Source organism: Halictus rubicundus, chromosome 11 (assembly GCF_050948215.1).
Source record: "Halictus rubicundus isolate RS-2024b chromosome 11, iyHalRubi1_principal, whole genome shotgun sequence".
NCBI lineage: Eukaryota > Metazoa > Arthropoda > Insecta > Hymenoptera > Halictidae > Halictus > Halictus rubicundus.
The window spans coordinates 15,644,821-15,664,425 of NC_135159.1; the positions used below are offsets into that span (position 1 = coordinate 15,644,821).

Here is a 19,605-nt window from a genome sequence, read left to right on the forward strand (position 1 = left end):
AATAACAATTTAGGAGGTTAGGAGGAGGTTAGGAGAATTTTCTAAATTTGAAGTTTCAAGGTGGTACCTCGCAGACCCCGGTGTCAGGGTCGCATTGACTCGAGTGTCCGTTGCAGTTGCAAAGCTCGCAGATGCCTAGATAGAGTCCCTCGTTTGCTCTGGTGTATCCAACGTCGCAGTTCTCGCAGGAGAGTCCTTTGTATCCTACAGGACAACTGCACTCTTCGACCTCCGCAGCTCGGGGTTTGCCTGTATTGCGTTTCTCTGCTGTGTCTAGGGACACCAGGGACAATCTAGGGAAAGTAAAAAAGTCGTACGAAGTGTAAAATTTTACTCCCCAAGAATTTTTAAGGAGAGGGATCACGACACAAAAATGCCCCAGAAAAGGGTTGCCTTGGCGGTGTCCTGTTCTTTTTAGAAATTGTTAAAAAATTTTTAAACGCTCAGAATGCTATAAAAAGATATACTGTTACATTCGGGAGAGTCTAAAGTATAGTCCTATGCAAGTTACATTGGCATAGCCTTCACGGTTAAATCAGAAAAAATTCTTAAAGTCGATTGCAAACTTACGCAGCTTCGTCGGTGTGGGTGGTGTAAGTGGCCTTGATCCTGATCGCTCTTATGTCAGCCAGAGCCATCAGCAGGTGTTCTCTGTCAGCCTGTGTGCCATCGGTACGTTGCCAATACTGTTCCAACAGTGGCACGGTGAATGTTTGCGGTGTGTTAGCCTCGGGAGATTCTCGGGAGAAGTATAACAAATTGATGTCGTTTGCCTGTGGGACAAATCAATGATGCCCGTTTATTCCACTCGAACGAGAGATCATTCGAGATTTTGATACTAACGCTGATCAGTTCCACATCGGGTGCGTTGTTCCTGGAGCTCTGTCCACCCGGTGCCGGGACATACCGAACGGTATACTTCAAGTTTCCACCGTAAGAGGTGATCTGATCGCCTAAGAAGATGTTAGGCAGCTGCCAATAGTAGACGTCGTTGTTCCCGCGATTAGGGAAATCGTCGTAGACGATCTCTCTGTTCCAGACAGAGTCCAAACGAATTCCACTGACTATGGGAAGCGCGTCCGGAGACTTGAACTCGATTAAGGAGAAGTTCCTGATGGAATTCGTGAAGACCACTCGGATCTGGAAGACGTTGAATCATGATTCATTAAGATGTACTAGTGGTGTCGGAAATTTTCGAATCAGAAGAGTACTTACTTCGTTTCTGTACCAGTTGGATGAGACGCAGTTGTTGGTGATGCCCATGCAGAAGCAGCTGATGCAGCCGAACTGGTTCTTCGAGGCCAAACTGAACGTGTTCGCCTTGCATTGGTTGCAGGTGGGACCGGTTGCGTATTGCTGTAAACAGATTTACTTAATGATGCACAGTTTCCTTGGAGACACTTTTGTTTATTGCGACTGCTTTTTTATTCCTAGTACTTACTTCCGTGGTTTTCCAAATGAACGAGCGAGCATTAACAGTACCAAATACATCACACAATTTATAAAGGGTACAAATAATTTTTGGGAAGCTGAATCTCTAGGTCATATCAAGGTCGTTTCAAGCCTGACACAAGGATATCCCCCAGCCCAAGGTATCCAAGAATAACATAGAAGCTAGCGAAATTGTCTACCTTGCATCGACACTGTCCGGTCTGAGGATCCGCGTGTGGACTATGGCTGCCATCAGGGTCACATTGTTGCACCGGGACGCACCTGTCGCGAGGTATCAGAGGATTGCCTTGGTACCCCTCGGCACACTGTTCACACCTACGACCTACGTAGCCGGGTGGACAGTCGCAGGTGGGCTGACCGTCTGAACCCAGGTGGCAAGTCCTAGCAAACCTGTTCGAAATCGTAGCAACACAGTCAGCTTCTTCTTCAAACGCGTGATACCTTTTCCCATGACATTACTCACTGATTGGATGGAGTGGTGAGCGGACAAGGGCAAACTTGACAAGGAATGTTTCTCAATGGGTCCCCGTAGTATCCTGGGGGACAGGGTTGCTCGTCGCGGTAGCACTGTCCTAGCCAAGGTCCTGTCTCCCGTCTCAGGTAGCCTGGTGCACACTGTTCGCACGACAGACCCGAGTATCCTGGATGACAAGAAATTTTTATTTTATTTATTTTAATTTTTATTGCAAATCTCAAAAAAACACCCACAGTTATTGTACTCACCAGAAGGACACTGGCACTCCTCCACATACGAAGCAGAACCTAGGTCGGTGTTCCTTGCGTCGGCAGTGTCCATCACGATGTTCGTAATCATAACATCCAAGGATTGCGAATCGTCATACTGTGCCCTACGGAAAAACGTCACTTTTAACAAAATCCATAACAACATACAGTCACACGTTACAAATTCGAACCCTAGACCAGAAGACCCCCCAATATTAAAAAGTGCTCTAATGCTTCTGATGCGACATACTTGATCATAATGTTATCCACGCTGGCAAGAGTCATCATAATATCCTCCCTGCTAGCAGGCACCTCATTATGCCCGTCCCTCTTCAACCACTCTCCCTGGAAGAACCTAACAGACATCTCGTTTTCCCTGTGTGGCAAAGTCGGCCTTGCTTTGTGCACCAGTTTATAGTCATTTCCACTTAATATAACCGCCGGCGCAGAGTTAGGCGTACCAGTACCGTTGTACCGGACCCTGTACTTCAAGTATCCGCCGTAGGACTTCAGCTGACTGCCATGGTAGTTCTCTGGCAGGGCGAAATAGGCAACCTGCTCCCCAATCTCCTGTCTGTTCCCGAACCGCATACTCAAAGCGTGGACACCGTCTCTGCCGATACTGGTAGCCTCGAGACCCTGAAGACTAGCCTCACTGGCGATCTGGTAACTAGGCTGTTCAACCGGGAAGAATTGATGACGGTTGAACGGCGGAGGGATGTGATAAGTGAACAGGTTCGCGCTTCTGCACTCTGTCGCAACGCCGAAACAGAAACAGGAGATGCACTCGTCCAAGCTTCTCGCGTCGTCGTTGAACATTCCCTTGGGACAAAGCGAGTCCTCTTTTGTCACCATCACTATGGCGTCCGGCACCGCGAAAACGAAGCCTGCGCTATTAATTCCCTCGCAGGAATAGGCACCCTGGTCCTCGGTTTGAATATCCGGACAGGTGAGAGTCCCGGTCCCGTTTACAGACGTCATCGTGCATTTCGGTGGTACATGGCCCCAGTTCAGACGCCAATTGATCTCCGGAGTGGGCACGCCTATGGCCGTGCACAGGATCACTAGAACCTCGCCTACGTGTATGGTGATCATTGGCGGAGGTGGTTTCACTATGTACACGGGCGCTGAAAGAGAAAGATGATTTTTAGATGATGCATTGTATGATACACTTTTAGATGGAATATTTTGTGTCAATGTTAAAACACATCATCTTGTTCGGGAGATTTCGCAGAACATTTCTACAGAAATTGGAACCCCATAACTGTTAGAAGAATCTGAAAATATGTTGAACAGTGTGATAAGGAAGACTGCTCACAGCATCCAATTTCGTCGCTGCCATCCATGCAGTCCTTCTCCAAGTCACAATGGAAGCTTTTCGGTATGCATTGACCACTGGCGCAGGCATATTCGGTGTAACGACAGGGTGAGCCTGGTTTGTTCGGTGCACAGTTCTCCTCGTCACTGCCATCTGCGCAATCCTTGTCGCCGTCGCATCGCCATACTTTGCTGACACATTGTGTGTTGTTGCAGCGGTACTCGTTGGGCTCGCAGCCATGAGGACCTAGCGTAAGGAATACGTAAGTGGATAAATAATCGAGAAACGATTGATTATTGATGAAAAATGCAACTGACTGCATCGCATTTCGTCGGAGCCATCAGTGCAGTCCAGCCTGCCGTTGCACACGTAAGATTTCGGGATGCACTCTCCATTGCTGCAAGTGGCCTCGTCGTACTGACATATGTGCGGCCTGTTCGTGCTCGGTTGCTCCACTAAAATTAATTTCATTGGTCGAAGTTGAATATGGAACAATTGAATGATAACATATAGATTGTTTAATATAAAATTGATTAAGCACATGACACCTACATTTGTCCACTCGGAGATAGACAGTGATCTGTTGACCAGGGGTAGACTGAGGGTAGTCGACAGCTTCGCAGATGTAGGATCCAGCGTGATCCATCTGGATGTTCGGGATCTCGAGACGACCATTCTGATCTCTGCTCCCAGGAGGCAATGGGAGATTGTTCCCGCGGGACCAGCGGACCCTCGCCCGCGTGGGACCCTCGTCACGACATTGGAAGACCACTTCGCGACCTAATTGTCATTATTATGTTACAATCTTTCGTGAAATTAACAACATTGTTGGTTACCCGTACTAAATTAATCGTGACACATGCGTCGATCGTGTTAACGCCCATATATTAATGTAATTGAGAGATTGCTAATTGACAACCAGGTTTTGGAATATTTACGTGAACGTTTATCATGCTATGCACCGGGTGTCCTAATTGACTCGAGAAAACCAAATATTGTGAAAAAATGTTGTCAGAGGAGAATGTGATTGTTTGAAATGGTGAATATTGTGGTACGATACCAAATCTTTTTTCAAGGTCACACAAGATCATACTCTTGAAAAGCAGTTTAAAATTTTGGAGGTTTTAGTGGTCTCGAAAAATTGACTTAATCTACGTGAGCTTGAAACCTCGAAGAATGTGACCATGAAAAAATTGTTTTCTCATCATAAATAATGAGGGAGACATTTGAGATGTTCACCATTAGTTTCGACACCGTATATATTAAAAATGAACATAACATTCCATTGATAGCATTGTTCATCTTCTTCAGCTTGCCCTGCTACCAACAGACAATTAAAATGTTACCCAGCATGTAATGGGCGTGGCATTAATCGACACTGGGACCTAAACAAACGTTGTCAATGAAAAATGGACAATGAGACATTCTTTATGGACACGGATTAATCGAATATTAATTAGCCCAATGTGTTGCTATGATCCAGAATTACGGTGTCTCTTTTCGAAAGTCTTACCTTGCTTCGCCGGGTCTGGCCAAGGCAAGAAAAATAACGAGAATCTTGATTAATAAACAATTCAACCAATGTACAAATGCTCGGACGAGCTCAATTATTTTTTTAATAATTCTGTAGTATTAAAGAATTATACTTACTCTCTTTGATCTCTTGTTCGCTGGGGTACGTCTTCAGGTTCAGGTGCGCCGATTCCCTTGGAGGTTCTGAGAGAGTAAAAGGAGAAATTGTCGGTAAAATTGAACAGAAATTCTTGGAAATAGTTTTGCATTGTCGTTTATTTATTAATTACGCACCGCAATTTTCTTCGTCGGATCTGTCTCTGCACTCCGGGATCCCGTTGCAAATGGAGGATTGTGGGACACAGTCCTTGTCGGTGACACACATGATGAAGCCAGCGGAACAACGTCCTGGCATTGGGTCAGAGCCTGGTCGACCTAAACGAATCCAATTAAATAATTTATTTAACAAACACTGAAACAGTTGTAACAAAAACCGAATTTTTATATATTGGCGATTCTCTTCTGCGGTAATCACGAAAGTACTAGCAGTGATTAATCATTACCACAATTCTCTTCGTCGGATCCATCAGCACAGTTGATGTAACTATTGCACTTTTCTGAAGACTTGATGCAATCTCCGTTCGCACACTGGAATTGATCCTTTCCGCATCCTAAAATAACAACAATCATTGCAAAACGTGACACGCATGTTGACACACCAATGAAATCAATAAATATGTATATACATAATATCTGTGAAAAGTATGAACGAGAGATAAATGTATGTCGACCACGGAACCAAGATAGGGATCTATTTTTACCATAGAAACAGTCTTCTAAAGGTTCATCAAAGTGTGTCTAGGACTAAGAACATTTGGTAAAAAACAAATCAATAAAATCCCCTGCGCAGAGAAACACAGTATGGGATCGTCAACTATCAACTTTCTCTGCACACTGGTTAAACATATTGGAAACTATCATCTACGACACCTAGATACAAGAGAATAATGAAAAACATGCCAGCAATCAATTCAGTTGTCCTTTCTTTCTGGTATCACTACTGTTTACTGGACTCATGCCACGGGCGAGGTATCCAACATCTACAGGAATCAGGCAGGGGATGCACTATTTATACATAGTGTCCCGTTCAAAGTATAATGATCCACAAGACTGTTCGTTGCATCAAAAAATGTTTCCAGCAGTATATTGATCTCAGTCGAATGTAATCGACCTTTTCTGAGAATAAAGAGCAATTTTCAAGCTTTGAATCAGAACGAATGACCTTCAGTGACCTTCAAATACAAAGAAAACTGTTCGAAACAATTTTGTCAAACAACGAATTCAGTTCTCGTGTAGGACTTCAAATGGGACACCCTGTAGAAGTGATCAGAGCGAGTAGTATCAAGTATATCTACTCGAGCAACCTAAACACTTGCTAATGGCTGCTGCTAATACTGACTGAAAGAAAACGTGGGCCCCCGAGAGTCTGTGACCCCCATAGTTTTCAAAAAACCCAGTCACCAAAAAACAATCAGTATTCCTTTGCTCCATCAAAAATTCCCCTAACCCAACAGAACAAAATTCCCCTCAATAAAATACAAAATTATTAAAATTTCAGTGCAGTAAATTGTCACAAAATTCGTTCAAACGATTAAGATGTTAATATTGACAAATTTTTAGGGTGAAATTAGGGGGAAAAGGGGGCTGTTGGTATGGTTAGGGGGCCAGCAGGTCTCGGGGGTCCACCGGTGATCTAACCGAAGCAATACTGTTCGTCGGTAAAGTCGCGGCAATCGTAGAAATGGTCGCAGTGCTGGTTTTCAGGGATGCAAGTGCCATCAGCACAAACAAAATCATCCGGCGCACAACTCCTTCGTGTGCTTAGGTTAGCCGGCGGCTGATAGTCCTGTTTGTGACCCTTGCCAGCCTGGTTCTCGTAGGTCAGGCTGTCCGGATGCCCCCCCGAGGAGGTTCTATCCGCATTTCTACCTAGAAGTAACCGAATGCCTAAGCCTAAGCCACCTTCCCACCTTCCGGTTGGGCTTGTCTAACATTTGTTCGATTCTCTTATGGCTCCTCCCCTCTATTATCCAGCTATTTAGGTCTCTGGGCAAACAACATGATCGCACGAGGGCCGCGGACCCTTCAAAGAACCCCTTCGACCCTTCTCTTCCCTTCGGAAGCCCTCAATTCGCTTCTCTCACCTAGAACTCTGATCTAGAAATTTTGCTGATCGAGCAGTGTGCTATTTGGATCTTCATAGTTGCCCCTATTGAATGCAATCTGTTGTAATTTATTTTGTCAGACACGCCTTAGTGTCTGATCGATTTGAAGCAGATTTAAAGCCGAGTCTCTACTAGTTACCGTGATCCTGTTAGATCGGTACAGCCTTTTCAAAAAGATGGGACACTCTGTGTAAGTTTCTTGAAAAATAAAAATAAAAACGTTACTTTCACTATTTTCTTGCTGAATATATTATTTGTGAAATATTCAGTGGAAAGCGAATTCATTTTTAAACGCCTGTCCTACCAATTTTTTCCCATCAACATTTTTATAAAAATAAATTTCTACCGAAGGAAAAATGCAATTATAACGTATTGAATTAAAAGAATGGGGTCAGTTTTGAGATGACGCGTGTACGATAAATTTGATCGATGTAAAAATTGACCGTATCGATAGAGTGTCCTATCTTTTTGTCCGTGGCTTTCGAGAAAATTCGGAACGGTTTCCGCGATTGTTCTTCGGCAGCGTTAACAATGGTGCAGTCAGTGCGACACGGTTCGTTGCCTCTAGCAGGTGTGCACGCTTGTGTCACAGCCAAACATTGTGTACGCACCTGGTGCTCAGTGTGATCTAATGGATCGAAGGTGCAAGATCGAGAGTGAAGTGTATTTACAAAGAGCAGAGGGAGATGTCACCCCCGCTGTCCTTGGCGAACGCTCAGAGTCCAATGACACCTTGTGTGGACTGTCAAACTGTTGGGAACTGTCTTTTTTATTTTCAACTTTAGGAATTTTTCCTGCTCGAACCGTGAAAGCTATTTAAACAATTCTTGCGTAGAATGATTCTTTAGACTCTCCTGAATAGAATAGTATATTTTTTTATAACGTTCTGAACATTGAAATATTTTTAAACAATTTTTAAAGAGAGCAAGACGTGCTCGAGACAGCAATATTCTGGGACATTTTTCTCTACCTCTTTAAAAGTTATTTAAAAATGTTCAAATGTTCAGAGCGTTATCAAAAAATATAGTATTCTATTCAGGAGAGTCTAAAGAATCGTTCCCTTTAAGAATTACCCCTGTAACCTCCACGGTTGAAGCAGGAAAAATTCTCAAAGTTGATAGTTCGTCTAAAGTAGACAAAACCCTTATAATCAAAAGTACAAATTTATTTGTGATAATTACACCCGTTTAAATAATTATATTGACAGTCCACCCGGGGGTTAAAGGCAACTTTAACTTCATCTCAGAGAAAGGATGGTCAAAATCTCTCTGAACAATCGCAAGGTATCATTGGAAAATAATAAGATATGCTCCCAGTCGTCCAATGTCAACAATAATCGATTTGACTTTCCAACCGGCTATCAGGGGTCACTTCTTCAAGGTTTCAGAAAGTGCTGAGTACTCGAGCATCGTATAACTGGTAGCATATCTTGTCAGTGGGTTCTCCGGCAGTGCTGCCAACTGTAGGCCGGACTACGTTCTTCTACATGGCGTCTAGGTGCGATTTCGTCATCCTGACACCTGGCCACGTAGATTCGCTCACCTCGAGGACAATTGGACTCGTCTTCCGCGTCAGGACAGTCCATTCTATTGTCGCAGACAGCGTAGTGAGGGATACAGGTACCATCTCGACAGGAGAATTCATCATGCTGGCACCTTGCTGGGTAGTTTGCACTTTCTCCGGTGTCCGCTGAAATTTTCATTATTTTTAAAGAAACTATTAGAATCCCTGAATCATAAGTCTATCGGGTCGATCGTACCTGTCACAAAAGCGTACGCAGTGCCAAATATCAAATATGTCAACCAGAATTGTAAAATTTAACATATTCCGTAGGCCGGAGAAATAAAAAATTCTTCCAGCAGAAATTATCTCCCTTATTAATTTTTCTACTGTTTTAATTTGCAAGATTTAAAAAAAGCACAACATAGGCAAACTGTCGTGACCAAAAGCACTGTTCCCAAGAAATCATACTGAAGACAGCCCCGGCCATATTTAAGGCAACTTGACAAAAGTTCGTGGTCAGATTGAAGAGCCAAGAGCGATCTCCAGTACAACACTAAGACCGAAACAAAGCAAACAGGGGGATCCCGATCGAGGTATCGCTCCGAGCATAATCTTACGGCAGTCGCGTTCGTCGCTGCCGTCGAGGCAGTCTCGGTTGTTGTCGCAGAAGAAGTCCTTGTTGATGCAGATGCCGTTGTCGCACGGTCTCTCGCCGTTCGGACAATCTGTAAAATCATTGTGAAAGATCAGCGATCGGCAGAGGAGTCTCGACAACCGAGACAGAGAGATCCCATAGACAATAGAGAAAAAGGAGAAGGCAGTGCGCACCGCTGTCGTGTTCACGGAAATTAGTCGAAGAGCAAACTGGAATACCGATTTCCCGACATAAATAATTCTCTGAGTGCAAGCAAGGATGGTCTATCATGCCACCCTGTCCGCGAATAAGATAAGTATTCTTTTCCGCTGTTCCTAAACCCGCGATTGCCTTTTCAGAATTTACCGTACAGGCGAGTATTTGCGGAAAGTCGCGAGAGATTCTCGAGTGAGATCTCGCGCGACCGTAGTCGAGTGTTTTCGGGATCTCGGCTAGTTATTAATTAACGGAGGGGCCGGAGACGAATTTTACGGACAAGTATCGATCCAGTGGACCATAGGGGATGGTACGGCGGTGTTGTAAAGCGGCTCGAACGTTTTCTGTTGTCAGTAACGGCGAAAACATCGCGGCGGTCGGTTCTCTGCGGAGAGCGGAGCAATTCGTTATTATTATCAGGCGGGCCGTGTCATTCGGCCTGTTAATCGACCCGATAATCAGCATTAAACGCCGAAGGCGTTGCGCGGCCGCTACCCTATTGCCGGGATCGGATCGGTATTCCAATTTGAAGAAGGACGCCGCTATCGGAAGAGTAGCAAGTTGCGAAAATTTCTACTGTGTGCAGCCACGATAACTCCGTGAACTACGTCCTCCCTGGGGAGGCGGGCGGGGTGTATAAATGTACTTTCCCAAAAGCTACGAACGTTCAGACGGTATCAGACAGATAGATCTAGGCAGAAGGAGACGCCTCGTAAATCTAAGACTATGTATCATATATCGTAAGACAAAGAGAGGAAAGAAAAAAGAGAGAGAGAGAGAGAGAGAAAGAAAGACAAAAATAAAGGGAAACACGATCTCGAGGAGCCCGATCGATCCTCGATCTTACGAGCTTCTCGGACGCTGTGAGAATTCAATGTGAAAGGGTCGAAGAATTCGGTGACGGAACACTTATTTTCCTTGTCGAATTTTAAATCGAATTAACACTGAACCTACTGGTCGAATCGATTTTTTCGTTTACGATTTTATTGGTGTTTTGGAGATACTTCCAGTTGGAAATCATTCTTGGAAAGAATTTTGGAGAATACGTAAATTCAAGCCTGTTAGTTTTGATAGGCTTAGTGTTAATGTGGAGTGGGACGAACGGGAAGCGCAGAAAAATATAATTACGCTTAGTATTTTTCCGTGAAAATATCATTTCGATATCGTTGATGACGCGTCACCAAATTCTTGAAAGACAGAGAGTAAAAAAAGGCACATGTACGGGTAAAAGAAATGGAGAAAAATGCTCGTTCACATATCAATCTTCAGGCAACCTGTGCTGAAAGAAGAGAGGTGAGAATAAAGTGAGAGAGAGAGAGAGAGAGAGAGAGAGAGAGAGAGAGAGAGAAATAGAGAGGGTCGAGCAAGTAGCATCACGATTCGGAAACGCAGTATCGAGATATCGCTTAAAATGATCAGACGACATAAAGGTCAATAGTCAACAGGCCGACACGCTGAAACACACAAAGACAGTTTTGCGAGGGGGGAGGGTTGGTTGTGGTGGCGTGACTATCGATTTTAATATCGAGGGATCGACGATTATAATTCGTCGAGGGAGCGAAATTCGTCGGTGGTTGGGAAAAGAGCGATGAGAAGGGGGTGCGAGAGGGGTGAAAGGGTGCGAGCTCTCTCTGGCAACATCTCTCGCAAATTATTCGGACAAAAATAGCGCAACTGGGTCGAGGATTCTAAAGAAATTTTTAGAGACGAACGAGTCGAATAATAATAACCACTTTGTCCGAATAAATTATGCGCCAGGCGTCGCCGCACACGTGGCAATGCTGGGTAGGAGAGGGTGCGGGTGGTTTGTTTTTTTTTTTCTGAAAAATTAATTCGACTTTCGGTGGTCGTCGCCGTTACGACCGGCGAATCTTCGAGAGAGGGAGAGAAAACGAACAGAAACGGGGGAAAAGCTGCTCGAAAAATGGGAGTATAGTGTTTTTTTAGAATGCGGACCTTCGCTCCCCGAGAAAAACGTCTTCAAAGTCGGTCGAGGGTGCGTGCTCGCGCGCGCTGCCGCTTCAGCGGTTCTCAAAATTCGAGTCCCGAGCCACTGCTGTGCCACTTTCGCCGAAAAATTCCGCCAAAATACCAGCAGAACGATTTACGACCGCGGAAATGCGAGATTAGGTCGAGGAAATTATGGGGAATTTGTTGCAATCGCAATTACGCTGTAACACGAGGTTCGGTGTTGAATTTTTAAAATAGAAGTTGCAAGTGACGAGAACGGGGGTGAAAACTGCCCCTTCCTTAAACTACTAGCTCGGATAACAAGATCTAAACAATTTTCCTTTTTATTTTAAGGGTTGCCAAATTTATTCAATTTTTATTCTCTAAAATAGGGGGCCTAGGTTTGGTCAAAATAGGGTGAAAACAACCCCCATAAGCTGACAACTCTAATAACGAGGTCTAAATAATTTTCCTATTTGTTTCAAGGGTTGTCAAAATTATTCAGTAAAAATTCTTCAAAGGAGGGGGCCAGGAGGGTAATAACGTCAAAGAAGATCTAAAAAAAAATTTGTTTTGTTTTAGGAAAGTAGACAAATGTTTCGGAGGGTTATTTTGTAACATTCTGATCAAGTAGCATACTTTCTGAGAAATGGGGGTCCACGAGGGCACGGCGTCGCGGTGCCAGCGTCGAGTCAAGGGTCGGCGTCCGCGTGCCGAAGAGAAGAACACGGTCGATAGAATGACGAAACGAGATTAACGGCTCTCGCCGAGTCTGGCCGAGCCCTCGCATTAGTTACAGCTTCTTAATTGCCGCCTTGAAGACAGACGCGCGAACCGAGGAGCCTCCCGAAGCGATCCCCCGCGCCCACGCATCGATTTCCATTCTCTTGGCTTCTGTTCTTCCTCCTCATTTTTCACCCGTCGACCGTACCTACGTACCGATCCCTCGATTTTTATGGGGAATACGCTGCCCGACAAATAAATACCCGCAAGATTCTCCAACCTCGGCCAATGGGAATTAGGGGTACGATCGATGTATGTTACGCTGACTCTTCCATCTGTCTTTTGAGGCGATTCGCTAATGGAACTCTGCCGCAATCTGCCTCGAAATAAATCATTACATTGAGCTCGCAGAAATATTGTTGTTTGTAAAATATGCTCAACAATATATACTAAATTTTACTAAATACTTAGTGAGTTCATGTACACTTCATACATAGGAAAGAAAATATTTATTGCTTTAAATTGAGAGGCACATCTAGTAAAAGCTGGTCATCTTTGTTAATTTATTGCAGAAAATCTAGATGACATAAAAATCAAAATCTTTCTGCAGTATATTCGGGCATGATTCAGCTATGCAGGCAAATTTTGTTGCAGGAAAAAATGCGTTTGAATGACCCAGTTTCCGATAAATCGATGAGAGGGTAGTTTTTAATCAGGGGGTTGAAAGGCCGATCGGTGAAGTGAGGACCTTTATGCGAAATACAATTTTTCCGGCGCGGTTTATACAGGTTTTAATTGAACAGAATATTGCTCTTTCCCTTAATGGTTTCCTGTTGATTTTATCCTGCTCACATGTTTATTTAATAAAAATGCCCCGAGATCCACGGATTTTTCCCGAATAAATTACGTTAACTGCGCGGAATTTTGGATCTGGTTGACTGCGAATTAAATATTATTTGGAAAACTAAATAATAAACGAACAAGGGGAAAATTGCGAGGCGAACGAACAGCAGGAGGTATTATGCGACGAAAATACGCGAAGGGAAACACGAAAGGGACAAAGGAAAAATTCGAATAAAAGGCTGACTGATGAAAACTAAACATAAAAGGGAAGATCTCGAACAGATGTGAATTACAATTCAAATTAAAACAAACAATGTAAGCCAACTTTACATAATTGACGGCGAAAAATGCCAAAAGCAATCCAAAAACTTTTAACTCTGACAGAAATTTTTGAAAACTTCATCTTGTGTTAACTGTGAACCCTCCAGTTTTCAATTGAAGGTGCATGGGGAACACCATAAGTCGGTCTGAAGGCTTCACAGAGCTTGTTTCTCGGTTGATTATGAGTCGATCTGATAGCGTTAAAATTTCAATCTTTGGGAAATTGCGTGGGACCCCATGAGGTAAAGGTGTGTGTTAAGGGGATTTCGTCGAAGATCCGCCGTCGGTCCAGGGGGTTCGAAAGAGAGAGAAAAGAAACGCACGAGGTCAAACAGAACGTCGAAACTCGTAGCGGGAATAATTCATCAGCTGCGTGTTAGAGTAGCTCGGTGAAATTACATGTGTACAGTTGGGGGTGGGGGGTACAGGCGGGGGAGGAAACAAACAGACAGATAAGATACAGAGAGAGAGAGAGAGAAAAAAATGGGTCGAGAATGAAACAGGAATGATTCTCGTTGCACCTTGATTGCTTCTCCCGGGGAAAATTGCCTCGAGCCACCATAGATCACGAGATCTAGCCTCGAAGCCGCGAGATCCATTCATGATCACCTCATTGATTTCATGCAATTTTTCAAAAATATACAGTTTTCTTCTTCAAGGTCTTTTCCTCTTCAAGGTAGCTCTTGTTGAAGAACAAACTACCCTGAAGGACGGGTCAGTTTTGCAGATTCGAGGGCAACTTGTCCCCGGGAGATTTCGAGTCCTCAAGATCGAGAAACTCGATTGACAGGAAAACGAAACAGTACCCGAAGAGGCCGGGTCCGGCCTTGAGTCCTCGATACGGCAATTGATCTCGTCGGAGCCGTCACGACAGTGCGGCCGGCCGTCGCAACGTCTCTTACTGTCGAGGCATAGTCCGTCGTTGCAGCGGAACATTCCAGCCGGACATTCGTTCACTACAATTTCATCCCCGAATTGGCTAGGTTGTTCTCCGTCGCAGCATCGTGCGATTTAGGCGATCGGGAATTTAGAGTGGGGGAAGAAAAATGACCCTGGCGACAGGGTTCTCTTATTCTCTTCAGCAATCTTCATCAATTGTTCAATGGTTGGAGGCCCACCTTGACCCTGAAGACCTCTGAAGGTAGAGGCTCTTCTGGGGCTAGGAGAGCTTAGAAAAATGTTTTCTGGTCTAGACGACTTAAGCCTGGGATCTTCTGGGTCTATAAAAGCTCCCAGGACACCCCCTCGCCTAGTAGGCTTGTTGAAGTTAGGTTTCCTAAGGCAAATAGAGTCCCCAGGACCCCCTATGCTTGGTAGGCTACCTAAAATTAGATCTCCTAGGCTCAGAAGAGTTTCCATGCCTTGAAGACCTTGCGGGATCAGAAGTGGACCCGATAGGCCCAGGTAGTTGTGCGAGACGTCGAACCCCGTCGCCATCCTAGCCCCACGCTACCTCGCGAGCACGTTTATCCTTCCGAGTCCCAGAACGTCGAGAAGTACTTACACATTCGGTCGAAGTTGTCGAAAGACCATGAAACATGCAACCTCTACAGTACATGCACAGGACACACGAGCGTGCGACACAACGAAACATTTAACTCTACCGATTTGCTTGCTACAGCAGCGAGCTACGTCATACGACATACAACATGAACGATCGGCGAGGGAATGCGACTGTTAATATCCGTTAATCATCGCGAATCGCGATTGTTAGTCGATGCATTCTGGGTGATTCGAACGAGGATTAGTGGGCCAACCGAATGCACATGGTCAAACGTGTTCAAACGTCGTGAGAAATGATTTTGTTTTCGGTAGCAGGGGTAGGATAAACGGTAGGAGGCCAATTTTCATCGTGGAGAGGATTCGGCGGAGGGGAGGACGCATAGTTACCACATCCATCCTCGTCAGATCCGTCAATGCACTGCATTATGCCATCGCACCGCTGGTTTTCCGGCAAACATTCACCGCTGGCGCATTTCCACTCGGCTGGGGTGCAGACACCTTGGCGGTACGACACCGTGTAAAGCACACGAATACAGCGTTAGCGCGGCCATTTTGTTCGGTCAGGCGATTTAGTGAACACTAGGAGAGGAAGGTGTAACGTGCGGGTCACTCAGAGATTCCCATTTATTTATTTAGTCCGGTCCAGGTCGAAGTAGAATGGGCACGTCGATAAGTGAAACAGGTCGGTCACTGGGTAAGTCCAAAGTAGCGTGGGTCGAGAATTAATCAGCCTTTAAGTAGATTGAGTCAAGTAGAAGAGGTACGTCACTGACTTTAGCTGGGCGAGGTCAACGCCTTGTCAGACATTAAATAGTCCGTCGTTCGTCGAGAGGTAAGTAGTTTAGACCTGTCGTTAGTCAGCCGTCATGTAAATCAAGAGCGCAAGTAGTAGATCGGATCTGTCACTGGTCAGGCTCGACGCGAATGTGTTCCAAACTGCAGAGGCTCAAAGTATGTTAAGTCTGTCTCTGTACAGTGTCAAACTAGTTTATCAAACATCATCAAACTGGAGTTTGTGGGAAATGAACTGTTTCGAAGGAATGAAGGGAATGAAATGTTTGAAGGACGGGAACCGAGTGACCCAGCCAGGAGAGCGAACGGAAGGTCTTACCACAGCCGCGTTCGTCGCTGCCATCGAGGCAGTCGAAGATATTGTCGCATTTGCGCCGCAGTAGCACACACTTGCCGTTGTCGCAACGCATTTCTCTGCTCGGATCGCATTCCCTCGGTTTCTCAGTGGTCCAGTCAGGCCAAGGCGCTTCTGAGCGTACATAGACACAGACAATGCGAAAAATTGCCAAAAAAGCTACTTCCGAAACGAAGCGGGTCTAGCGGGGAGCAAACACGAACGACGACGGGGACCACGACGCTGCTGTTACGTCCTGGTTGCTTTCGCGAGAGATGGACCCTTCGAGTAGGATCTCTCGCTAGAGCAAAGAAAGCGGATTCTTTAATCCGGCTAATTAATTAGAGCGGCGTGATCTCCGGCGACGAGTGCTGGACAAACAACGAGAGTTTTTACCCGGGTAGACTTTGGACTCGTGCGGAAAGCACAGCACAGAGGAAGAGGAGTCGAATTACAGTCCAAAGCAGACAATCAAAACATATGACGGGTCTCCAGGAACTGTCCAGCCCGGATGAAAATCCTCCCGTTTCAAGTGGTTCGCGAAAGAATTCCTCAAACTTGCAATTCCACTTACTCAAATATGGTGAAACATTCGCAAACACACTCGAACCAGATCAATTGGGAGAACTTTAACCGAGGTGTGACAGTCCCTGTAGATCGATTGATTCGCACTGCACGGAATCCTCGGAGCGACTTAATTAAAAATCATATTTTCTGCAGACTTTTTTTATTCACCGATTTCTGCTTTTTAATATCCGTCAAAGGATTCCGTACAATGGACGTTGTCGTACGTATAGACAAACGAAAAAATGAAATAAAAGAGGGGACAAAAGGCGTACTGGTAAGCTCAGTTGTGTGTGTAATGTTCTTGTTCGCACAGTCTTCGTCGCTGTGATCAGGACAGTCCGGTTGGCCGTCGCACCTGTAGACATCCTCGATGCACTTGTTCCCGGTGAGGCATTTGAACTGCGTGGGCGTGCATTCCCGTGCTGTTTGTTTTGTGTGGGCGGTCGTTTGTGTCGCAGCGGGAATATATATGACCAAAGAACACACATTTATGTACAAAGATGTCGACGATCAACTGGGAAGCGGCGCGCTTATCGGGGACGAGAGGTTCCTCGGTTGACCAAGGACTCATTCCATTATCCAACTTGGAGATGGATTTTAGTCAAGTTTGAAGTCAAGTTCGAGTCATGTTTTAAGTCAAGTCAAGTATGAGTCAAGTTTTAAGTAAAGTTTTAAGTCAAGTTTCAAGCTATGCTGGTCCCAGGTTCAAGTCAAGTTCGAGTCATGCTTTAAGTCAAGTCTCAGGTCAAGTGTGAGTCAAGCTTCAAGTCAAGTTTCAAGCCATGCTGGTCCCAGTTTCAAGTCAAGTTTCAGTCAAGCTAAAAAAGTAAGTTTGGGCCAGATTTAAGTCAAGTGTGAGTCAAGTTTCAGTTCGGTTCTGAGCTGTGTTCAAGTCCAATTGGGGTCAACTTTAGAGCAGTCTTGGAGTCAAGGTTGAGTCAAGTTTCGGTCACCCCTCGAGCCAATGTTTCAGCCATTTCCTGAGCCTAATTTGACCCCTTTTGAATCAGCCTAGTGAAACTGCAGATTGGCGATGAAATTAAATGAGAAATTGACTTTTGATAAGACTGTTGCCCAAAGGAGCTGTTCCTCGGTCAGAAAGGGTTCCCCCCGTCCACAGATAGGGGGCGATAGTTCCTCGACAAAAGGAGGGCTACCTCTGTGTACTATTCTTTTCGGGGTTTCGTTTCTATTGTGACACCACGGAAGCTGGAAGCTCGAACAACGAAAGCGTTCGATCAACACTGGTACGAAAGCTATTGCTCGTCACACGAGTTAGGGGAGAGCTGTATCTGGGGGTACAACTTACAGGACTAAGTTAATTGATTGAGTAACCGGACACCGTTAGTTCTACGGGCGGGAACGATAAAGTCTGTCGACCGTCGTTCCCGGGGATCGCACTATGCATACAATTAATTACAAGATTTCGAGAGAGTGGGGGTGGTGGTGGCCACGTGAAGCTATTAATGCGGGAACAACGCGAACGATGAACGTTTGAATGTTCGAAATGCGTTCCTGAAAATCCGGGCCGCGTATTTTCGCTTGCTTATTTTCGGCAGCAACCAATCTCGGACCTTTAAAATAAATTCACTTTCACGATGACGCGCCGCCTCATTAGCCCCTGATTGATATTGGATAAGTGGCATTTGATCGGGGCGCGTGTCCAACGATCCCTAAAATCAATATACACTTCGTCGAGTGGTTCCGGTCGAAGATAAGTCAGACATCGAATCTCGCTTTGAACCGCACCGTTTGAAAATTACCAATTAATTCACACCGTGACTAACATTGAGCACGTTCATCGTCGCGCTCCGGCCCGTGTCTGACGCTGTCACAGAGCAGCCCCGAGAGGCGAGGATTATTTTGGCAGAGGCGAAAGCAGGGACCGTTCGACGTCGGAACCCGTTCTCGATCGGTTTGATCAACGGATCGATGGATCGTCCGACGTCGAACAGTCCGATATAAAACGTAAGTGATTGTATACCGCAGTGAAGCTCGTCTTCTGCCAACGGGCAGTCGTCGAATCCGTTGCAAACCGCGCCCTTCGATATGCAAGAGCCGTCGCTGCAGGTGAAGTCCATAGAAGGGCACGGGGCCAACCCTACAGGGCGCCACCGGCGAAAACAAATAGCCTGTTTCGTCAACACTGGTCACAGTCTCGTGTTACGGCTCCGGGCTCTTCAGGACCTGAGGGTTCTCCTCGAGGATCGACCCCCCGGCCGTGAAAAACCCGAAGACCCATTTTTGGGAATTCGGTTATGTACAAAAGCTGTCCACCCTGGGACACATTTAAAGCGATACGGGACGTCGACACACTGAAAGCTGTTGTCACAGTGATCGTTACGGTACACTGTGGGCCTGCGACATATTCCTCGGCCCGTAAGCTCGCCGGCGACCTTGCCACGCTGAACTAGAGGTCACTTACTATCATTTTTTGACGTTCTTCTTCTTGGTTTTTAGTTACTATTGTTACGAGTTAAAAGCTTCTGAATTAAGTATGGTTGTCATTACACCCTGTCTTAAGACTCTAGAAAATTGGATCGGTCATTGGTCAGGCTCTAAGTAGACCGAATCAGTGATCGATGAGACATTCAGTAGATTCAGTCAGTCATAGATCAGAAATGCAATAGATTTTATCAGCCATTGGTCAGACAGTGAGTGGAGTGAGTCTGTAATTGATCGGGCACCAAAGCATAACTGGGTCTCATGAAAGGCTGTAAGTGGAAGTTAGGTCAACCTTAGGTCCAGTTTAAGTTCCGTCACAATAGAAACAAGCATGCAATATCCTTGTGTTCCAAGATAGAATGACTTTTCTATGTTCAAGGCCAATTCGCCAAATCGAGTCAGCGTGCCAAGGCCACCGGTTCTCGTAAAGCGATTTTTCCTCTGAATATCCGCAGCCCAGCAGAGCGACCAATTCCTCGACGGGGTTAAGATACAATTGGGGACTTTTTACAGGGGAGTCCTTCGAAGCTGACTAACACTTAAA

The 19,605-nt window shown here is 45.4% G+C and overlaps 1 protein-coding gene across 1 annotated transcript in view; it reads right to left on the reverse strand.

Moving 5' to 3' along the window:
- Trol (terribly reduced optic lobes) overlaps positions 1–19,605 on the reverse strand; it is a 125,463-nt gene that overhangs the window by 14,381 nt on the left and 91,477 nt on the right. Inside the window, exons 16-34 of the mRNA XM_076796389.1 lie at positions 15,311–15,421; positions 14,227–14,376; positions 9,351–9,458; positions 8,773–8,919; positions 5,569–5,676; positions 5,300–5,440; positions 5,144–5,209; positions 5,007–5,021; positions 4,046–4,273; positions 3,811–3,948; positions 3,494–3,739; positions 2,426–3,302; positions 2,176–2,300; positions 1,916–2,093; positions 1,632–1,842; positions 1,216–1,356; positions 844–1,140; positions 571–773; positions 68–293 (exon numbers count right to left, since the gene is read on the reverse strand). Of these exons, the coding sequence (XP_076652504.1) occupies positions 68–293; positions 571–773; positions 844–1,140; positions 1,216–1,356; positions 1,632–1,842; positions 1,916–2,093; positions 2,176–2,300; positions 2,426–3,302; positions 3,494–3,739; positions 3,811–3,948; positions 4,046–4,273; positions 5,007–5,021; positions 5,144–5,209; positions 5,300–5,440; positions 5,569–5,676; positions 8,773–8,919; positions 9,351–9,458; positions 14,227–14,376; positions 15,311–15,421 (3,716 nt within the window). The remainder of the gene's footprint in view (positions 1–67; positions 294–570; positions 774–843; positions 1,141–1,215; positions 1,357–1,631; positions 1,843–1,915; positions 2,094–2,175; positions 2,301–2,425; positions 3,303–3,493; positions 3,740–3,810; positions 3,949–4,045; positions 4,274–5,006; positions 5,022–5,143; positions 5,210–5,299; positions 5,441–5,568; positions 5,677–8,772; positions 8,920–9,350; positions 9,459–14,226; positions 14,377–15,310; positions 15,422–19,605) is intronic.